The 18516-nt window shown below is 33.5% G+C and overlaps 2 protein-coding genes and 1 pseudogene across 2 annotated transcripts; 2 read left to right on the top strand and 1 right to left on the bottom strand.

Moving 5' to 3' along the window:
• Positions 1–1144: 1144 nt before the first annotated feature.
• Positions 1145–2321, top strand: LOC114735959 (transcription factor WER-like). The gene is made up of 3 exons (XM_028923749.1): positions 1145–1280; positions 1376–1505; positions 1793–2321. Exons 1-3 carry the CDS (start codon positions 1145–1147, stop codon positions 2319–2321), a joined length of 795 nt encoding a protein of 264 aa, XP_028779582.1.
• Positions 2322–10515: 8194 nt separating this feature from the next.
• LOC114735961 (transcription factor MYB106-like) lies at positions 10516–11356 on the bottom strand (annotated as a pseudogene).
• Positions 11357–13462: 2106 nt separating this feature from the next.
• On the top strand, positions 13463–14615 carry LOC114735962 (transcription factor WER-like). Its single transcript, XM_028923750.1, has 3 exons — positions 13463–13580; positions 13676–13805; positions 14090–14615. The coding sequence occupies exons 1-3, from the start codon at positions 13463–13465 to the stop codon at positions 14613–14615; spliced, it is 774 nt and encodes a 257-aa protein (XP_028779583.1).
• The last annotated feature ends 3901 nt before the right edge of the window (positions 14616–18516 follow it).

Genomic DNA, 18516 nt, shown 5'->3' on the forward strand with positions numbered 1-18516 from the left:
CAGTCGACTAATTTAGAAATTAAAAAAGTTGTCAAATTTGTTAATTATAACGTATATTATATGATATTTTTAAAATATTTATACGTATCATGAGATTATATATCAATTTACAAATAAATCAAATTGGTTTAGAGAAAAATAATAAATATAAATAATTTTAAGTCATTTAATAAATTTTTTATTATCTTCAAATTATTTAACTAAGTTTTATATTGAGGACCGGTGAAAGTATTTTAGGTTTTGAAGCTTTTCTTTGTATTGAAAATGAAATATGATGAAGATGCATTATTATCATTGGCTAATAAATGATACTACCTCATGTCCTAATTATAAGAACTAGTTGACTAATTTGAGGAGATTAAGAAAATAAGTTAAGTTAGTTATTTCTACTTAATAGATGTTGTTTTTCCTAAAATATCCTTACTAATTAAGTGTATTAGCTAGAACCATCATTATTCGAAGGACTATCTTGGAAAAAAAATTATAAATATAAGAGACAAAGTGAATTAGGGTCTTATATTTAGGACCAAAATAAAACCAAACAAAGTTTATACTACCTCCGATCCTAATTATAAGACCCAGTTGACTAATTTGAGGAGATTGAGGAAGTAAGTTAAGTTAGTTATTTGTAATAAATAAGTGTTGTCATTCCTAAAATATTCTTGCTAATTAAGTATATTGGTTATAACTATCATTATTAGAAGGACTATTTTAGAAAAAAATACATAAATATGAGAGATAAAATAGATTGCGGTTTTATAATTAGGACCAAACTAAAAGTTAAATAGGATCTTATATTAAGGACCAGAGTCACTATTAAGTACCAGAGGTGGTAAGATATTGTGAAGAATCGCTGACGCTTCTCTGTTGCATAAAAAAGTCAATTCCAGCCTTATCAGAACTAGTGAATCGAAGTCTTCATGGTTCTGTGGACACAAGGGTGGCCACACGTTGCGTTCCTCTCCAAGTCTTTGCATGTGCTTAGCATGTTGGGCACGTGGTAGCCTAGCATGGTGCTCATGATTTATATATAGCGGGATGCATGTCATTCGTATCTCTTAAATATACTTACTTAAATCAAAGCCAAGAAGAAGCAAAATACTACTCATCATTTGAGATTATATAGATATCTTGATATATTATTATGGAGATTCCCTCAGGAGTAAGAATTCCCTCAGGAGTAAGAAAAGGCACGTGGTCTAAAGAAGAAGATGATCTTCTAAGAGCATGCATCCAGCGTTACGGTGAAGGAAAATGGCGCCTAATTCCTCAAAGAGCAGGTGATTAATGAATCTATCTGTGTATGTTATTTATATACATATGATATGCGCATTAATTAGAGTTTATTTAATCTACTCGTTGCTCCATTTTGCAGGCTTGAATAGATGCCGGAAAAGTTGTAGACTGAGGTGGATAAACTACTTAAAGCCAGACATCAAGAGAGGAAACTTCACTGAGGATGAAGCTGATATGATAATGAGGTTCCATAGACTCTTGGGAAACAGGTGTTACGTTTTCGCCTTTTGTCCGGACCAAAAGTTCATCTGATCTACTGAATACTACTTTAATAGATTCGAACATTAATTATTCGTGTCGAAATGACTCTTCACATAAACAATACATTATAAGGTAGTACATGAGGAAACAAACAACCTAATCCTACCATATGCATGGTCATTAATTATTATTAAGTGTGCACAAAATGAGTATATATATATTTGCTTTTAGAACAGTGCTAATGATGTGGACTATTGCTTCATATTTATATGTGTGTGTGTGTGTGCGCGCGCAGATGGTCGCTGATTGCTGCGAGGTTTCCTGGAAGAACATCAAATGACGTGAAGAATTACTGGAACACCCACATACGAAAGAAGCTGCGACGGTCTGAGGAGAAACAAGAGACGACCAGCATGATGAAAAGCCACAAAGTGATAAGGCCCCGACCTCTGACTTTGTCCAGAAACTGGTCAAGGCCGAGTAGAGAGGGATTATCTGAAGAAGGAGCTGCGAATACTTGTGATAATAATGATACTCATAAAAGTGAACAAGGTAGTCGGAGATCAGACAAGGCTATAATGGCGAGTGATGATAGTGACAGTAAGAATAAGAAAAGTGAGAGTAGTGAAGTGGCGGGGGCAGGTGGGGATTCTTCAGCAGAGAAGAAGGAGTGGTGGGAAAGTTTGTTGCTTGATGACGACGTCATGAACAAAGGCAACGAAGAAGACAGCTTTTGGTGTTTGGGCGCAGAGGAATTCGCAAATTTCTGGCTCAATTCTGGGACGACGACCAACCACCAACCGCTTGATTTCTTTTCAATATGATCCCAAACTCATCATCCAATGACGCTATCCCACCTGTGTATTAATGCAAGTGATGATATTAATTATGGATATTGACATGCCACTCCGCGACTTGATTATTACAAGACCGTGAATAGAATATTGGGTCTTAACACGCAAGCGTGATGACAAAATCTTCCCCCATGATCGGATCGAGTCAGCTATAGGAAATACACAGCGTTGTTCTGCTTTATCTACACGTACGGATGATAGCTGCATCAATCATATGGAGTAATCTTTAAAATTCTACTGAGACACTACTGTCTTTTCGGAATTGTAGGAAATAATCTTATATATTTAAATTGCAATAATTAAATACGATTATTGATATAACCCATAAATAAAAGCGTGGTGATTATTTATTAAAAAAAAACTATTTTGCAGGAATGTGTACTTTTCGTTCATTTTTTTTTTAATTTGGTGTACACACACCCCTTTTATCTCTCTAGGTTAAACCATTTACCTTTGTTTTGTTTAGCACCGTTAACTCCTGTAATTTCTACCTTTAAAGTGTGTGCTTTTGAGGAGGTGTGTGATTATTTTTAAAAAAATATAAGGAGAAAAAAACCAAACCAAATCAGACTGGCCGGTTCAACCGGAAAACAGGTGAACCAGCACTACTATAGAATGAGAAATACTTGACGCATCATACTTGACGGTTATAAATAAAACCATCAAATAAGAGTAAAAATTCACAGTTTTAGTTTTTAAAGGCACCGTGAAATATTTTTTAAGAATACTCGAAAGAACCGTCAAGTATTCTTAACAAATATTTGACGATTCCTTTATAACCAACAAGTTTAATAATACTTGACGGTTTTTCAATGAAGCCGTCAAGTATTTGTTAAGAATACTCGTCAGTTTTATTGAAAAACCATCAAGTATTGTCTTAAAAAAAACCCCTAATCTGTTCATTTCGCTCGACTTCGGTTTGAAATTTCAAGCGCCCTTCTTCTTCCCAAGCTCTGCCCAGACCTCATAGACCTATAATCTGCCATCCCCACCTCATTTTTGGTCTTTCTCTTTGGTTTTTGTGGTTCATCCTCCATCAATGTTGCTCTCTGTGGTGCTCCTCCTTCATTCTTGCCTCATCGCACTATGTGTCTTCCTCCATTATCATAGCTTGCAGCTTCAGGTTGGTAGTATTTTTTCCAAATGCTTTTAGTTGAAACTGAATGATAGGATGAGCAATTATTTTTGCTTCATTATCAAACTATTTCTCTATTTGATTGAGGAGGATGGTTTTTTTTTTTGTTTTCCCATGTTCGATCAACAAAAAATCTGGATTTTCTATTTCCTGAGCTAGACTTTCCTTGAATCAAACAGCCCCTTAGTGTTTTTAGGATGTACTTTGATCATCTTGAACTTGTATAACCGCATAAATACATTCTTCCTAAAGTAGCTGTTAATACGAATAACAAACTCTGTTATAGCCATTTTTATACATTCGTAAAATAAGAAATTGAAAGATTTTGTTGAAATTGTTCGTTTGGAAATTTCCTGAAAAAGCTAATCATAGGTTCTTCTCTCCATCTGAACAATAGGGCCGTTAGGATTATCATTGTATTGGTTTAGTTCAGATTTTGATGATACATTTTTCAGAGCTAGTTACTGTGATTTGGATTGATTTATATATTTAAAGCTTGTTTGTCAATTTAAGCATTTGGATTGAGTTTTGTGATATGGAGTTATTAAGTATGTCTAATTGATGGATAATTCTGTTGGTAAATTTGATTTAGGATGCGGGTTTATAGAATTCTGTTGGTAAATTCTACTTTATTTTATTTTCAAAAATCCAAAAATATTCCTTTCATTACATTGTTTATTCTACTTAAAGTGCCTTGTAAACCCCAATCTTATTTTTAACTTCATCTAGGCATTTAGTTTCCTAGATAGTCATTGTATAAGACTCTTTTGAGAAAACCCCAGGTTTTAGGTCACTACAATCCTTAGTTTATGAATTTTGTTGATTTTGACCCCCAAAGGTGTGCAAGACGTAGGCTGAATGAAATGGCACCTATATGTTTGCTTTTTCCATGCTCTTTTGCCATAAATTCTGTTTTTGTAATTGAAATTGAATTGATGGCCTATGTTTTATGTTTTTCTAAATTATTGAATGTTAATTAACTTGGATGTTGTTATTGAAATTGTCTAATGGTTTGCTTCTTATGACTTTATTTGAAGCAAAATAGAGAGCATAAAGCTTGAAAATGCTAAGTTATAAGTCATTATATTGTCAAATTTTTTTCAATTGGAATAGCATATTAGTAGTAGTAAAATATTTTTCAAACTAAAGTCAAAGTGAATTTTTGTTGAATTACTAGTTGTTAACAACTAGAATTACTAATTGTTAACAAGTAGAATTAAAAAGGGATAAATGTGATCAATAGTGCCTCATGCATTGACTTCTTATTTTTGTTTAATTCTCACAATATCTTTAAGTCGCTGATCACATTTTCCCTAAATGATTCATCTTAGTTGGGGACTATGGACAAGGAATGGATTCCACTAATCGTTTATCAAAGAAATATTAGGAAGGGGTAGAATATTTTATTAAATTTGCAGTTGAGCACTTTGATGATCACAATAGGATTATTTACCCCTGTCTTAAGTGTTGCTTTCTGAAGTGGGTTTCGCCATCTGTTTGTGAGAGCCACTTAATTATTAATGGAATCGATCAAAGTTATTCGTGTTAGACAAAGTACGGAGAGACAAGAGATGCGAGTAATAGTAGTCGAGGACATAATAAAAGTTGTGAATCATCTAATTTTGACACAAGTACATGTGAACCTAACCGTCTTGAGGATATGGCCAATGCGATTGAACAAGAACTTGAGGATTGTTCAGAAATGTTTGACAGATTGAAGTATGATGCTGAGACAGCTCTATATGAAAGTTGTACGGACTTTACAAAATTGTCTGCAATTTTAAAACTGTATAATTTGAAGGCAAAAAATGGGTGGAACGACACAAGTTTCACAAAACTACTTTCGCTTGTTAAACAAATACTACCAACAGAAACGAGCTTCCAAGCAAAACATATGATGTAAAGCAAGTTTTGCGCTCTATTGGCCTCAGCTATGAGAAGATACACGCTTGTCCCAGTAATTGCATTTTGTTTAGAAAGGAATATAAATCACTAACTGAATGTCCTAAGTGTAATGCATCACATTACCAAAAAAAATAGGGAGAGCCTGAAGAATGCATTATGGTATTTTTCTATTGTGCTGAGATTCAGACATTTGTATAGTAATTTAGAAGATGCGAGAAATTTAAGATGGCATATGGAGGAAAGGATTAAAGATGGCAAGTTTCGGCATCCTGCTGATTCTCCAGAATGGAAGAAGTTTGATATTGAGTATTCAGAATTAGGAGAAGAAGATAGAAATCTACGACTTGCATTAGTTACCGACGAGATGAAACTATGTGAGATACAAAGCAGTACTCATAGCACATGACTAGTGATTTTGTTTATTACTTGATGGCAACGTCATGAGCAAAGGCAACGAAGAAGACAGCTTTGGTGTTTGAGCGCAGAGGAAAACAACAAATTTCTGGCTCAATTCTGGGACGACGACCAACCACCAACCGCTTGATTTCTTTTCAATATGATCCCCAACTCATCATCCAATGACTCAATCCCACCTATGTATTACTGAAAGTGATGATATTAATTCTATGCATATTGACATGCCACTCTGCGACTTCCTTGTTACAAGACTCTGAATAGAATACTGTGTCTTAGCACGCAAGCATGACGACAAAATCCTCCCCCATGATCAGATCGAGTCAGCTATGTGAAACTGCACAGCGTGGTTCTGCTCAATCTACACGTACGGATGATAGCTTTAAAATTCTACTGAGACACTACTGTATTTTCGTAATTGTAGGAAATAATCTTATATATTTAAATAACAATAATTAAATATGATTATTGATACAATCCATAAATAAACGCATGGTGATTATTTACATGGGAAAAAAACTATTTTGCAGGAATGTAAAATTTTCCTTCATTTTTTAATTTGGTGTGTATATACACACACGCACCTTTTTATCTCTTTAAAGTGTGTGCTTTAGAGGAGGTGTATGGTTATTTCTAAGAAATAATTCATAAATGCTTGACCAGATTTCACAAAATGTCGTCGTATATTATAGGGACCAAATGCATTAGATATAGATAACATTAAATATTCTTGATACTCTACAAATTAAAATGGCTTATATTTTGATAATAAAAAATATATTCCCAAAATGTGACTTATGTTTGAAGATGGAGGGATGCCTTCTCTAATTTCTCTCATGACTCCCAAATTAATTAATTAGAGAATGAATAAAAAAATTTTAATTAATATTCTCTGAATCTTTGATATAAACTACCTTTAACTATCTCACCAAGAAATTAGTATTTTTGGAATAATCAATATTTCATAAACTCTTGTAGAATGATATGTTTTTTTTTCCGGCCAGCTAAATGACGTATTTTGAACCATGAAACTCTCTAAAAAGATCACTACTCGGGAATCTAGAACTCCGGCAAAAAAAATTACTTAATAAAAAATTTACACTATAAGATAGGTTTTATATTTTCTGTGACTCTTTTTTCTATGAGTTATTTAAATTATCGTCACGCATGGATTATCATCCAACTTCAAAAAAATTAAGATTTATTTAAATTATAGTTTAAAATTAAGTTGATGTACTTTTGTTAAATAAATTAATAAAATTATATATAATATACTCAAATGATCCGTGAGCATGCGTATAAAATGACGTGATCAGAGGAGCTTCGGCTTCATACTGTTTTGTGTTTTGGTTGAAAAATAATTAAATGGGCTACTACTCGAACATGAAAATGGGCTAAATTTAGTGGACCTATTGGATATTCCAATATTTGGATTGGGCTGGCGCAAAATCTTTCTGGATTCCAATATTCAATCCCTAAAATACTGTTTGGCAAGAGGGTAATGGGAGGAAATTTTTTTTTTTTTAATAAATTTTATTTAAAAAAATTAAAAAGTGAGATTTTAAAATTTTTATAAAAAAAGTAATATACTCCTCGGATCCTATTTATAAGATAAAAAATATTTTTTATCCTATTTATGAGATATTGAGAAATTTTTTTATATAAATATACAATTTTACTATTTATTTATTATTATATTTATTTTATTTAGATAAGATATAATATGCGTTAAATAGAATTAAAATTAAAAAATTATTAAATTTTAATGAATTTTAATAAAATTTAAAATTTTTTTTATATAAAATATGTTGAAAATCATTTATAAATAAAATAAAAAATAAAACAATAATAAAAATTAATTAAAATTTTTAACATTATTTTTAAATTGAGCTTATTAAATTTTTAATTAAAATATACATTTAATCTTTTAATTTTGTATAAAGTTTTAATTTGGTCTTTTAACTTAAAAAAATAAACATTTGGTTTTTTAATCTTAAAATTATTAGGTTTTAATGATGATTTTCTATAACAAGTATAGATATTTTGAAAATTAAACTTAGTATATTAGTATTTAAGAATATTTTAATAATATTTAAAATCCTAATATTATTATTTTTTTTAAAAAAAACTTAGAATTAGACGACTAAAAATATATTTTTTAAGATCATATATATATTTTAATTAAATTTTTTTTCATTCTCATCTTCTTCGTAAGAAACCGACGCTAACAGGCGGAGAGGGAAGAGATTCGAAGGGAAAAGAAGATGACCGAAGCTTGGAGCTGCAAAATCTCGGGGAACTCCAATCCGTGTGGCTTGTTTTTGTTTGGCCGGATCACTGAAGTTTAGCGAGGTGCATTTTCGTTTATTTATCATTTTTTTTTTCCTGTAAGATTTCTGACTCTTTAATGGTCTGTGTAAATAGTTGAGGATTGCTATTCTCTTTTCACATTTCTGAGCTTGAGGATGAGTGCAATGGGTGTAAAAATGTAGATTAAAAAAAAAAAAAGTTCTGATACATGGCACTTATTCGTTTTTCTATTTTAAATTCCCCTCTCCCTTGGGTTGCACGAATAAAATGGATCGGCATTTTCTTTGTTTGTTATGTCGATGGTCTGTAGCGAAAAAGTGAATTTTTGTTACACATATGTTTTAACAAAGTTCGAAAACTGGAGACAAGAGAATGCGAAAAGGCTTTATGTTCCGGAAAACTAGATTTTAGACAAGTTTTGTCAGTTGTGAAAGTAAACTTCTTTACGTGCAAAATATGGATATGACCATAAAGTTTACGGTAATTCACTGCTATTCTTGCTATGTGTAGTTTAGATGAACCGTCCATTTGGGTTGATGGTCGAGCTTTGTTACATATCTTCCTCTGAGGAATATTAGATCATTAGATTAGAGTCTACATTAATTAAACACAAAGGCTTGTCACTTGCACCAAAATAGTTTAAGCTACTTTGGAAGGACTCACCAATCACCACATACTTACATAGTTGTGGTTAATCCTTTAATCACTCAATGTGGACTGTCACGCCTCTAGTAAGAAAGAAATCCTAATTTTTAATTTACCCAGCGATGAAGCATTGCTACCAGAGATGGGTCGACATGCTGTAGAAGATAGGTGTTTCCAAGATGAATTTCATACTCCCCTGAGCAGCAATCGTAGCTTTGTTTTTGCATCAATCATAAAAGAACAAAGCTATTACCTTTTGAAGAATTAAGCAAAGATTTGGAAAAAAAAAAAAGAAAAGAAAAGGGAACTGGAAAAGGAATAGTTTTTTTTTTTTTTTTGGTGTACTGAAATATCTTTAAAAAAGAGCACTCTAAGGAAGATAGTCTAGAAAGTGTTAATTGGTTGCTTAGAAAAAATATATATCAGGGCCATTACCTATCATCAACCACCACCTCCTTACAAGAAGGTGGGGGTTGAAAGTGGTTACAAAAAAAATCCAAAATAATGTGAGCTAATCTAGCTGAAGCATCAGTATTGTGTACATAATCCTTAGATTAAAAATCCAAATAAGCAGATCAGATATTAACTAACTATTAGTCTCCTGGCATCTTCTATGACATCGTAATAAGGATGATATCCGTTAAGTTTCCTTGTAGTCAAGTTAATTGCTCCCACACTATTTTGTTTGGCCAAACCACACTGTCAGTATTTACTCTCACATATTCACACTCTTTGCTTCATCAAAGTGAGTGGAAAAAAGATGAGAAAAAATGAATGGAAAAAAAGTGACAACTGAAATATACAGTTAATCACGAATAAAATGAGAAAAATGCATTAAATAATTAGATAAATAATTAGATAAATTTAATTTGATACTAATAGATAAAATAAATCCAAGCCTCTCCAAGATTTGATGGTTATATTTTGAGCTAGAAGAAGTATCATATTAACTGTGTTGTGTATATGAAATTAGCTCGACTATCCTCAGCCAACTTTCAAACAAAGTTAACTGATTTCGAACATGATGATCTGGAGGGTGAAAAATATGCATTTAATGCATTCATCTTTTATTTTTGGCATGAACAACATGTATATAGATAGACCCAAATTCGCAAGTATGTTGTGGTTGAAAATGTTTTAAATGCCAGAATATGACCTGAAACTAACAGCAATAACCCATATAGTCTGCATTAAATACTTCCTCTATAGGACAAGATGAGTATCAAATCGTAGAAGTCAGACAATACACGCATGATCAACTTTCAGTTTTCCTAGAGAAGCACGTGCTGAACTCGGGGAATCCACACTTTGATGTAAACACAGAGATACAGAAATAAAGTGGAACCAAACCAAATTGATATGAACATTTGGTGATAATATAACGACTAGTTTGCGGGATATTTCCGCTGGAGCCCTGGTTGTTTTCAAACAATGACAACTGCATGCATTCCTAAGAGAATTCTAAAAGCGACCAGAAGTCGAGAACCACTATGCAAACTTACCGTTCTTCTGTAAGATTCTGATTTCTTCTTCTTACGACGATAATGGAAAGGAAAATCACGATGCATGGGTCTCCCACACTTTTGAATCAGAACATGAGGGAATGAGGGGGCCAATTAGAGTTAACTAAGGGCCTGTTTGGGTATCCCAAAACCGTGGTTTCAGAAGCACTTTTTCGCAAAACGAGATAATCTCATCCACATATTTACTTCGTAATCCGTAAAAGCACTTCTGAAACCATGGTTTGGTTTCTATCTAAACACACCCTAAATTAAGAATGCTGTTCCAGTAGTTCTTATCATTTTCACACAAGATGGCACTGCCAGCACCACCACCACCACCGTCACTATCATCCCAATTGTTAGACTCTCCTCCGCCCTCCTCTGACAAGCTACGATCGTCAGAGTTTGTGTTAAGCAACAGATTGTTGAATCCCTGATCCCCAGCAACAACATCCCCACCAGTACCAATCCTAAGAAGAGGCTCTTGAGAGGTCCATGTGCCTTCCGTAATGGAAATTGTCAACTCATGATGCAGGCTGGACGCATAAGACATTGAATTCTCTAAGCCATTACTGTGGTTCCACTCTCGCTGATCACCTTCTTTCACCATTCCTGCTGCCTCACAAGAACCAGAAGTTCCCACAAACTCAATCATAGGCATAATAGGTGGGGCGTTCTCAGAGAGAGTTAGAGTAGATTTTGGAGATTCAAGGTCACCACCACTGTTAATGCTTTGATCAGTGGATTTTAGCCACCCGACATTATTCCAAGGCTTGAGAACTGGGTGAGCTGAAGTTGAGGCAGAAGCAGAAGATGAAGGTGTAAATGATAGCGATGAACGTTGTTTGGATTCTCTGGCCAACCTTGCTTCAGCTTCAAGCCTAGCACTCTCCCATTGAGCCATGTGGCTAAGATTGGCTACCGGCGCTAGACACAAGGGCCTCATTCCTGGGTTTGTGGGTCACTGGGTCAATTCCCATTTTGGTGAATCTTTTCTTCAGATGCATATTCCACTAGTTCTTGATCTCATTATCTGGTCTCTTTGGCAAGTGCATGGCTATAGGTGACCACCTGAGTACAAGACAATAAGGCATAATAGAACCCCCACACCACTCCAAAAAAAAAAAAGGCAAAACCTGGAATCATTCAACTGGGACTTTTTTTTAAAAAAAAAATGATAAGGAAAGAACCAAAGCTACAAACAAAAAAAGAACAACCAAGTAATGCCAGAGTCACAAAGCACTCGACTAGCCTCAGCAGCATGAAAAATCTGTAGGTCCAGAGGCCGAGCTAGAGCGCTTTTAGCAAGGATGTCTGCAGCTGCAACTGTTGCTAGAGTTTTTAATATTATTAATTTGATTGATAGTAAAAGAACCCATGGAAAATAAATAAACATAGGCTGCATTTTATATTGCTCCGTTGGACTTTCCATTTATGCATAGCTAATGACTCTATTCTTAGAAATCAATAAGCCCTCCTAAATTTTTGTATTATTATGTTCAGGGCACGAATATCACTTTTTTCATACATGCATTTATCAGGTTAGCTTGATACTACCTCGGTCCTTAATACTAAACCTATAGTATTGAGGACCAGAGGTAGTATTCAAGAAATATCACCCGATCAAGACAGTGGCTATATTCGATTGATCGATTCTATAGAATTACTGCTTGAAGAGCGTGGATATTTTGCCATGCCTTCATCGGCCATAAATGCTTTGGTTCGAATTATGAGATCAAGCTTTTTTCGATTGATTTATCAAAGGACTCAGTCATTAGTCAATATTTTATTTTTACTTGGGTATAAGCACCAAATAATTAAATTATGCTACTCAAAAAGTTGGCTAAAATTATTTAAAGACAATAAATATGTAAAAAGTGCAACCTATTTTTTTAAAATGCCTTTACTACTGAAGAGTATAAATGGGAGAGAAAGTGAGTGGGAAAAAGATGAGGAAAAAATGAATTGAAAAAAAAAGACAATTGAAATATACAGTTAATCACGAATAAAATGACAAAAATATATTAAATAATTAGACAAACTTATTTGATACTTATAAAAAAAAATCCAAGCCTCTCCAAGATTTGATGGTTATATTTTGAACTAGAAGAAGTATCATATTAACTGTGTTGTTATGTGTATGAAGTTATCTAGAATATCCTCAACTAACTTTCAAACAAGGTTACTGATTTCGAATATGATGATCTGGAGGGTAAAAAATATGCATTTAATGCATTCGTCTTTTATTTTGGCACGATCAACACGTATATAGATAGACCCAAATTCACAAGTTTGTTGTAGTTGAAAATCTTTTAAATGCCAGAATATGACCTGAAACTAAAAGCAATAACCAATAAAGTCTGCATTAAATACCTCCTCCTCGATTGGACAAGATGAGTATCAAATCGTAGAAGTCAGATAATACACGCATGATCAACTTTCAGTTTTCCCAGAGAAGCACGTGCTGAACTCGGTGAATCAACATTCTGATGTAAACACAGACATGCAGAAATAAAGTGGAACCAAACCAAATTGAAAATGGAATCTGATGAAGATGCTATTATTACGTACATCAGTCAAACAATTGTAATTGGCTAATAAATGATAAGATGTTGCGAAGAATTATCTCGCATGACACTTTTCTACTGCATACATGATTTTTTTTAAATACTTATGTATATCGTTAGATTGTATATTAATTTATAAGTAAGTCAAATTAGTTTTTTAAAAAATAAATATAAATATTTTAAAGTGATTTAATAACTTTCTTACTATCTCTAAATTATTCAACTGTGTTTTATATTAAGAACTAGTAGTGGTAGTATTCCAGATTTTGAAGCTTTTTCTTAGCATTGAAAACGGAATATGATGAAGATGCATTATTACGTACATCAGTCAAATAAATGTAACTGGCTAATAAATGATATTGCGAAGAATCGTCTCGCATGTCACTTCTCTGTTGCATGAAAGTCTTTATGGTTTCTGTGGACACAATGGTGGCCAGACGTTACGTTCCTCTCCAAGTCTTTGCATGTGCTTAGCCTGCTGGGCACGTGGTAGCCTAGTATGGTGCTCATGATTTATATATAGCGTGGAGGCATGTGATTCGTGTCTCTTAATATACTTACTTAAATCAAAACCAAGAAGAAGCAAAATGCTACTCATCATTTGAGAATATACAGATATCTTGATATATTATTATGGAGATTCCCTCAGGAATAAGAAAAGGCACGTGGTCTGAAGAAGAAGACGATCTTCTAAGAGCATGCATCCAACGTCACGGTGAAGGAAAATGGCGCCTAGTTCCTCAAAGAGCAGGTAACTAACAAATCTATCTGTTTCTATTATTTACATACGTATGATATGGGTACTAATTAGAGTTTATTTAATCTACTCGTTGCTGCATTTTGCAGGCTTGAATAGATGCCGGAAAAGTTGTAGACTGAGGTGGATAAACTACTTAAAGCCCGACATCAAGAGAGGAAACTTCACTGAGGATGAAGCTGATATGATAATGAGGTTCCATAGACTCCTGGGAAACAGGTGTTACGTTTTCGCCTTTTGCCCGGACCAAAAGTTTATCTGATCTACTGAATACTGCTGTAATAGATTCGAACATTATATTATTTGTGTTAATAGATTCGAACATTATTTGTGTTGAAATGACTCTTCACATAAACAATATATTATTGAGGAAACAAACAAGCTAATCCTACCATATGCATGGTCATTAATTATTATTAAGTGTGCACAAAATGAGCATATTTGCTTTTAGAATAATGATGTGGACTAGTGCTTCATATTTGTGTGTGTGTGTGTGCGCGCAGATGGTCGCTGATTGCTGCGAGGTTTCCTGGAAGAACATCAAATGACGTGAAGAATTACTGGAACACCCACATACGAAAGAAGCTGCGACGGTCTGAGGAGAAACAAGAGACGACCAGCATGATGAAAAGCCACAAAGTAATAAGGCCCCGACCTCTGACTTTGTCCAGAAACTGGTCAAGGCCGAGTAGAGAGGGATTATCATCTGAAGAAGGAGCTGCGAATACTTGTGATAATAATGATACTCATAAAAGTGAACAAAGTAGTTGGAGATCAGACAAGGCTATAATGGCAAGTGATGACAGTGACAGTGAGAATAGGAAGAGTGAGAGTAGTGAAGTGGTGGGGGTAGGTAGGGATTCTTCATCAGAGAATAAGGAGTGGTGGGAGAGTTTATTGCTTGATGACGACGTCATGAACAAAGGCAACAATGAAGAAAGCTTTTGGTGTTTGAGCGCAGAGGAAAACAGCAAATTCCTGGCTCAATTCTGGGACGACGACCAACCACTTGATTTCTTTTCAATATGATCCCAAACTCATCATCCAATGACGCAATCCCACCTATGTATTAATGAAAGTAATGATATTACTTACTCCTCTAGTCCTTAATATAAGACCCAATTGAGTTGATTTTGGTTCTAGATCTATTTATCACATTTATCAATTTTTTCTATTGATACTCCCTCAACCATAATCAAGTAGGATAAAGAGAGAGAATATTATAGTATTTTAGGAAAAATATATTATATTTTTATAATTAACTAACATATCTAACTTTTTAATCTAATCAAATTAGTTAAATAGGTTTTGTATCAAGGATTGGAGGAGTATATGGATATCAACATGCCACTCCACGACTTGATTGTTACAAGACTGTTAATAGAATATTGTGTCTTAAGACGCAAGCATGATGACAAAATCCTCCCCCATGATCGGATCGAGTCAGCTATATGAACTGCACAACGTGGTTCTGCTCTATCTACACGTACGGATGATAACTACCTCACTCACATGGTGTAATTTTTAAAATTCTACTGAGACATTACTGTGTTTTCGGAATTGTAGGAAATAATCTTATATATTTAAATAACAATAATTAAATATGATTATTGATATGATCCATAAATAGACGCATATTTATAAGGAAAAAAAACTATTTTGCAGGAATGTAAAATTTTCCTTCATTTTTTTAATTTGGTGTGTATATACACACACGCATCTTTTTATCTCTCTTGATTAAACCCTTTACCTTTGTTTTGTTTAGCACTCTTAACTCCTGTAATTTCTACCTTTAAAGTGTGTGCTTTTGAGGATGTGTATGGTTATTTCTAAGAAATAATTCATAAATGCTTTACGAGAATTCACAAAATGTCGTATATTATAGGGACCAAATGCATTATATATAGATAACATTAAATATTCTTGATATTCTACAAATTAAAATGGCTTATATTTTGATAATAAAAAATATATTCCTACAATGTGACTTATGTTTGAAGATGGAGGGGTACCTTCTCTAATTTCTCTCATGACTCCCGAATTAATTAATTAGAGAATGAATAAAAAATCTTAATTAATATTCTCTCGAATCTTTGATATAAATTATCTTTAACTATCTGATGTAAAACAGAAAGGAGAAAGGGGAAGAGAAGGGAGATCAGAGAAGAGTATTAGAGAGAAAGGGAGAGCAGAGACAAGAACGGGAGTGAAAGAAAACTATTTGATACGTTTAATAAAGCCAAGTCCGCTTACAAAATAAAAACCTAGGGTACTTATAACCTAATTTTAAATAAAATAATTAAAATGCAAAATCAATAAGTGGGTTAGTGGATAGTTAACAAAATAAAATAACTAACAAAAAAAATTAATTAATTAAATCTGTATCACTATCTCACCAAGAAATTAGTATTTTTGGAATAATCAATATTTCATAAACTCTTATAGAATGATATGTTTTTTTTTTCCCGGCCAGCTAAATGACGTATTTTGAACCATGAAACTCTCTAAAAGATCACTACTCGGGAATCTAGAACTCCGGCAAAAAAAATTACTTAATAAAAGATTTATACTATAAAATGGGTTTTATATTTAGGACCGAAAGAGTAATAAAAGGGAATTTAGAAAATGTTGAAAAAAGATGACATGTTTTTACTTTATCATTAAATTGAAAAATAAAAGCATAAATTTAAATTATAAAATTTTCACTGCTAACTATGAGAAAATCAAAATGGATTTTGGTCAGGATTTTCGAAGGTAGGTTCAAAGGGCCACTTCGCGTTCAGCTTCGCTTTTAATTCAGCAACTCCCGAGTTTCACATCACATAGGAAACGACGTTGTTTACGAGCAAAGGAGGGGCAACATATATAAAAAACTTAGTTAAAATCTAGTTTTCCTGAATATAAAGCCTGTTAGAAGTGTTTATCATTATATATGTGTCTTCTGTGACCCTTTTTTTATTTTATTTTTTAGGAGTTATTAAGATTATCGTCATGCATGGATTATCATGCAACTTCAAAAAAAATTAAGATTTATTTAAATTATAGTTTAAAATTAAGTTAATGTACTTTTGTTAAATAAATTAAGTAAAATTATATATAATATACTCAAATGATACATTAGCATGCGTACAAGATGATGTGATCACATCATCACAGGAGCTTCGGCTTCACACTGTTTTGTGGTTGGTTGAAAAATAATTAAATGGGCTACAACTCCAACATGAAAATGGGCTAAATTAATTGGGCCTATTGGACATTACAATATTTGGATTGGGCTGCCTCAAAATCCTTTTGGATTCCAATATTCAATCTCTAGACTCCAGAGGTAAGTGCGCTAAAGAGTTGTGCCGAAGACCAATGGGTTGGGTCTAGCAGAAGGAGTTAGTCCCTCATAACGTTGGCGAATCAAGATTTGAATATTCATAGAGAAAGGTGCTCATATTTAGTACCAGACAGTATCTCAAGTAGGATTGCCTCCAACAAGAAGATACCTATACTTTAGCAAAAAAAAAAAAAGAGCTAAAGAGTTGTACGGGAGGGCGAGTGAGAGGCAGAGAGTGGGGAGATTCGAAGGGAAAAGAAGATGACTGAAACTTGGAGCTGCAAAATCTCGGGGAAATGTAGATTAAAAAAAAAAAGTTCTGACTTATGGCACTTATTCGTTTTTCTATTTTAAATTTTCCCCTCTCCCTTGGGTTGCACGAATAAAATGGATTGGCACTTTGTTTGTTTGTTATGTCGATGGTTTGTAGCGAAAAAGTGAATAACAAAATTCAAAAACTGGAGACAAGAGTTTGCGAAAAGCCCTAAACCTCATGTGAGTGAGGGGCATTGATGAAAACAAGAACAAGAGAAAACTAGATTTTAACCAAGTTTTTCTAGTTGTGAAAGTAAACTTCTTTACATGCAAAATATGGATATGACCATAAAGTTTACGGTAATTCATAGCTATTCTAGCTATGTGTAGTTTAGATTAACCGTCCATTTGGGTTGATGGTCGAGCTTTGTTACATATCTTCCTCTGAGGAATATTTATTTGAAAAAATTACATTCAGGTCCCAAACACGAAAAATTACTGCTAAAAAGTCCTGAAAATTTTTCAAATATATGACAAGTCCCAGGGGATGTGGGAGTAAAAGATTGGAATTGTGAAAAGATACCCTTACCCTTACCCTCAGTAATGGACAAGGAAGCAGGGTCCCTGATTCCCCGATTTATGGTCCCCTGATTTGAAGAAATCATTCAGAATTATGGAGCCCTGAATTGCATTCATTCTTTAGTCTCTCTACTTTTATTGGAAGAAAAATTTGTTAAAGCTCATCACTGTCACTGTCATCGTTGGAAAAAGAGAACTTGACACCGTTGAAGTGCCATTACTCTGTTCATCCCCATCGGAAACAGACTCCTCTGGGGTTTCCTTTCAAAAAGCTTCGATTGTTTGGTAACACATTCCTATGCTTTCTTCATAACGTATTTTTCACTGCTTTGTCCCAACGAACTAGTTCCAGTTGGTATTTGAAGATGATTAGAGAGTTTAATCCTTGTACTTGTATGTGAGAGGACATGAGTATTTATGAAAGCTGATCCTGATTTTTACGTAATGGATCCATTCATCCACTCTCGAATTTTGAATCCCTCCGTCATATCTTTATTTTCAGAAAAATAATTATGACATCAAATCATGGGAAAGAATAATTAAAACTAAAAAAAGCCATTGTGAATCACTTTTCTCATAAAAAAATGGATAGCATTTATTGATTAATTGCTGTTTTATTTACAATTAACAAAACCTAAAATTGTTGCCATACTAACTTCTTTGTAGGCTATTTATCTTTATTGATAATTTCCACATTTTATCATAAACCTTAAATCTTCATCAGATTTTGCATAACTAATGCTCAATTTTAAAAGGTACTTTATATGTGGAGCC

Source organism: Neltuma alba, unplaced genomic scaffold (assembly GCF_004799145.2).
Source record: "Neltuma alba isolate B1F8T4 unplaced genomic scaffold, ASM479914v2 tig00013273_pilon, whole genome shotgun sequence".
Classification (NCBI taxonomy): domain Eukaryota; kingdom Viridiplantae; phylum Streptophyta; class Magnoliopsida; order Fabales; family Fabaceae; genus Neltuma; species Neltuma alba.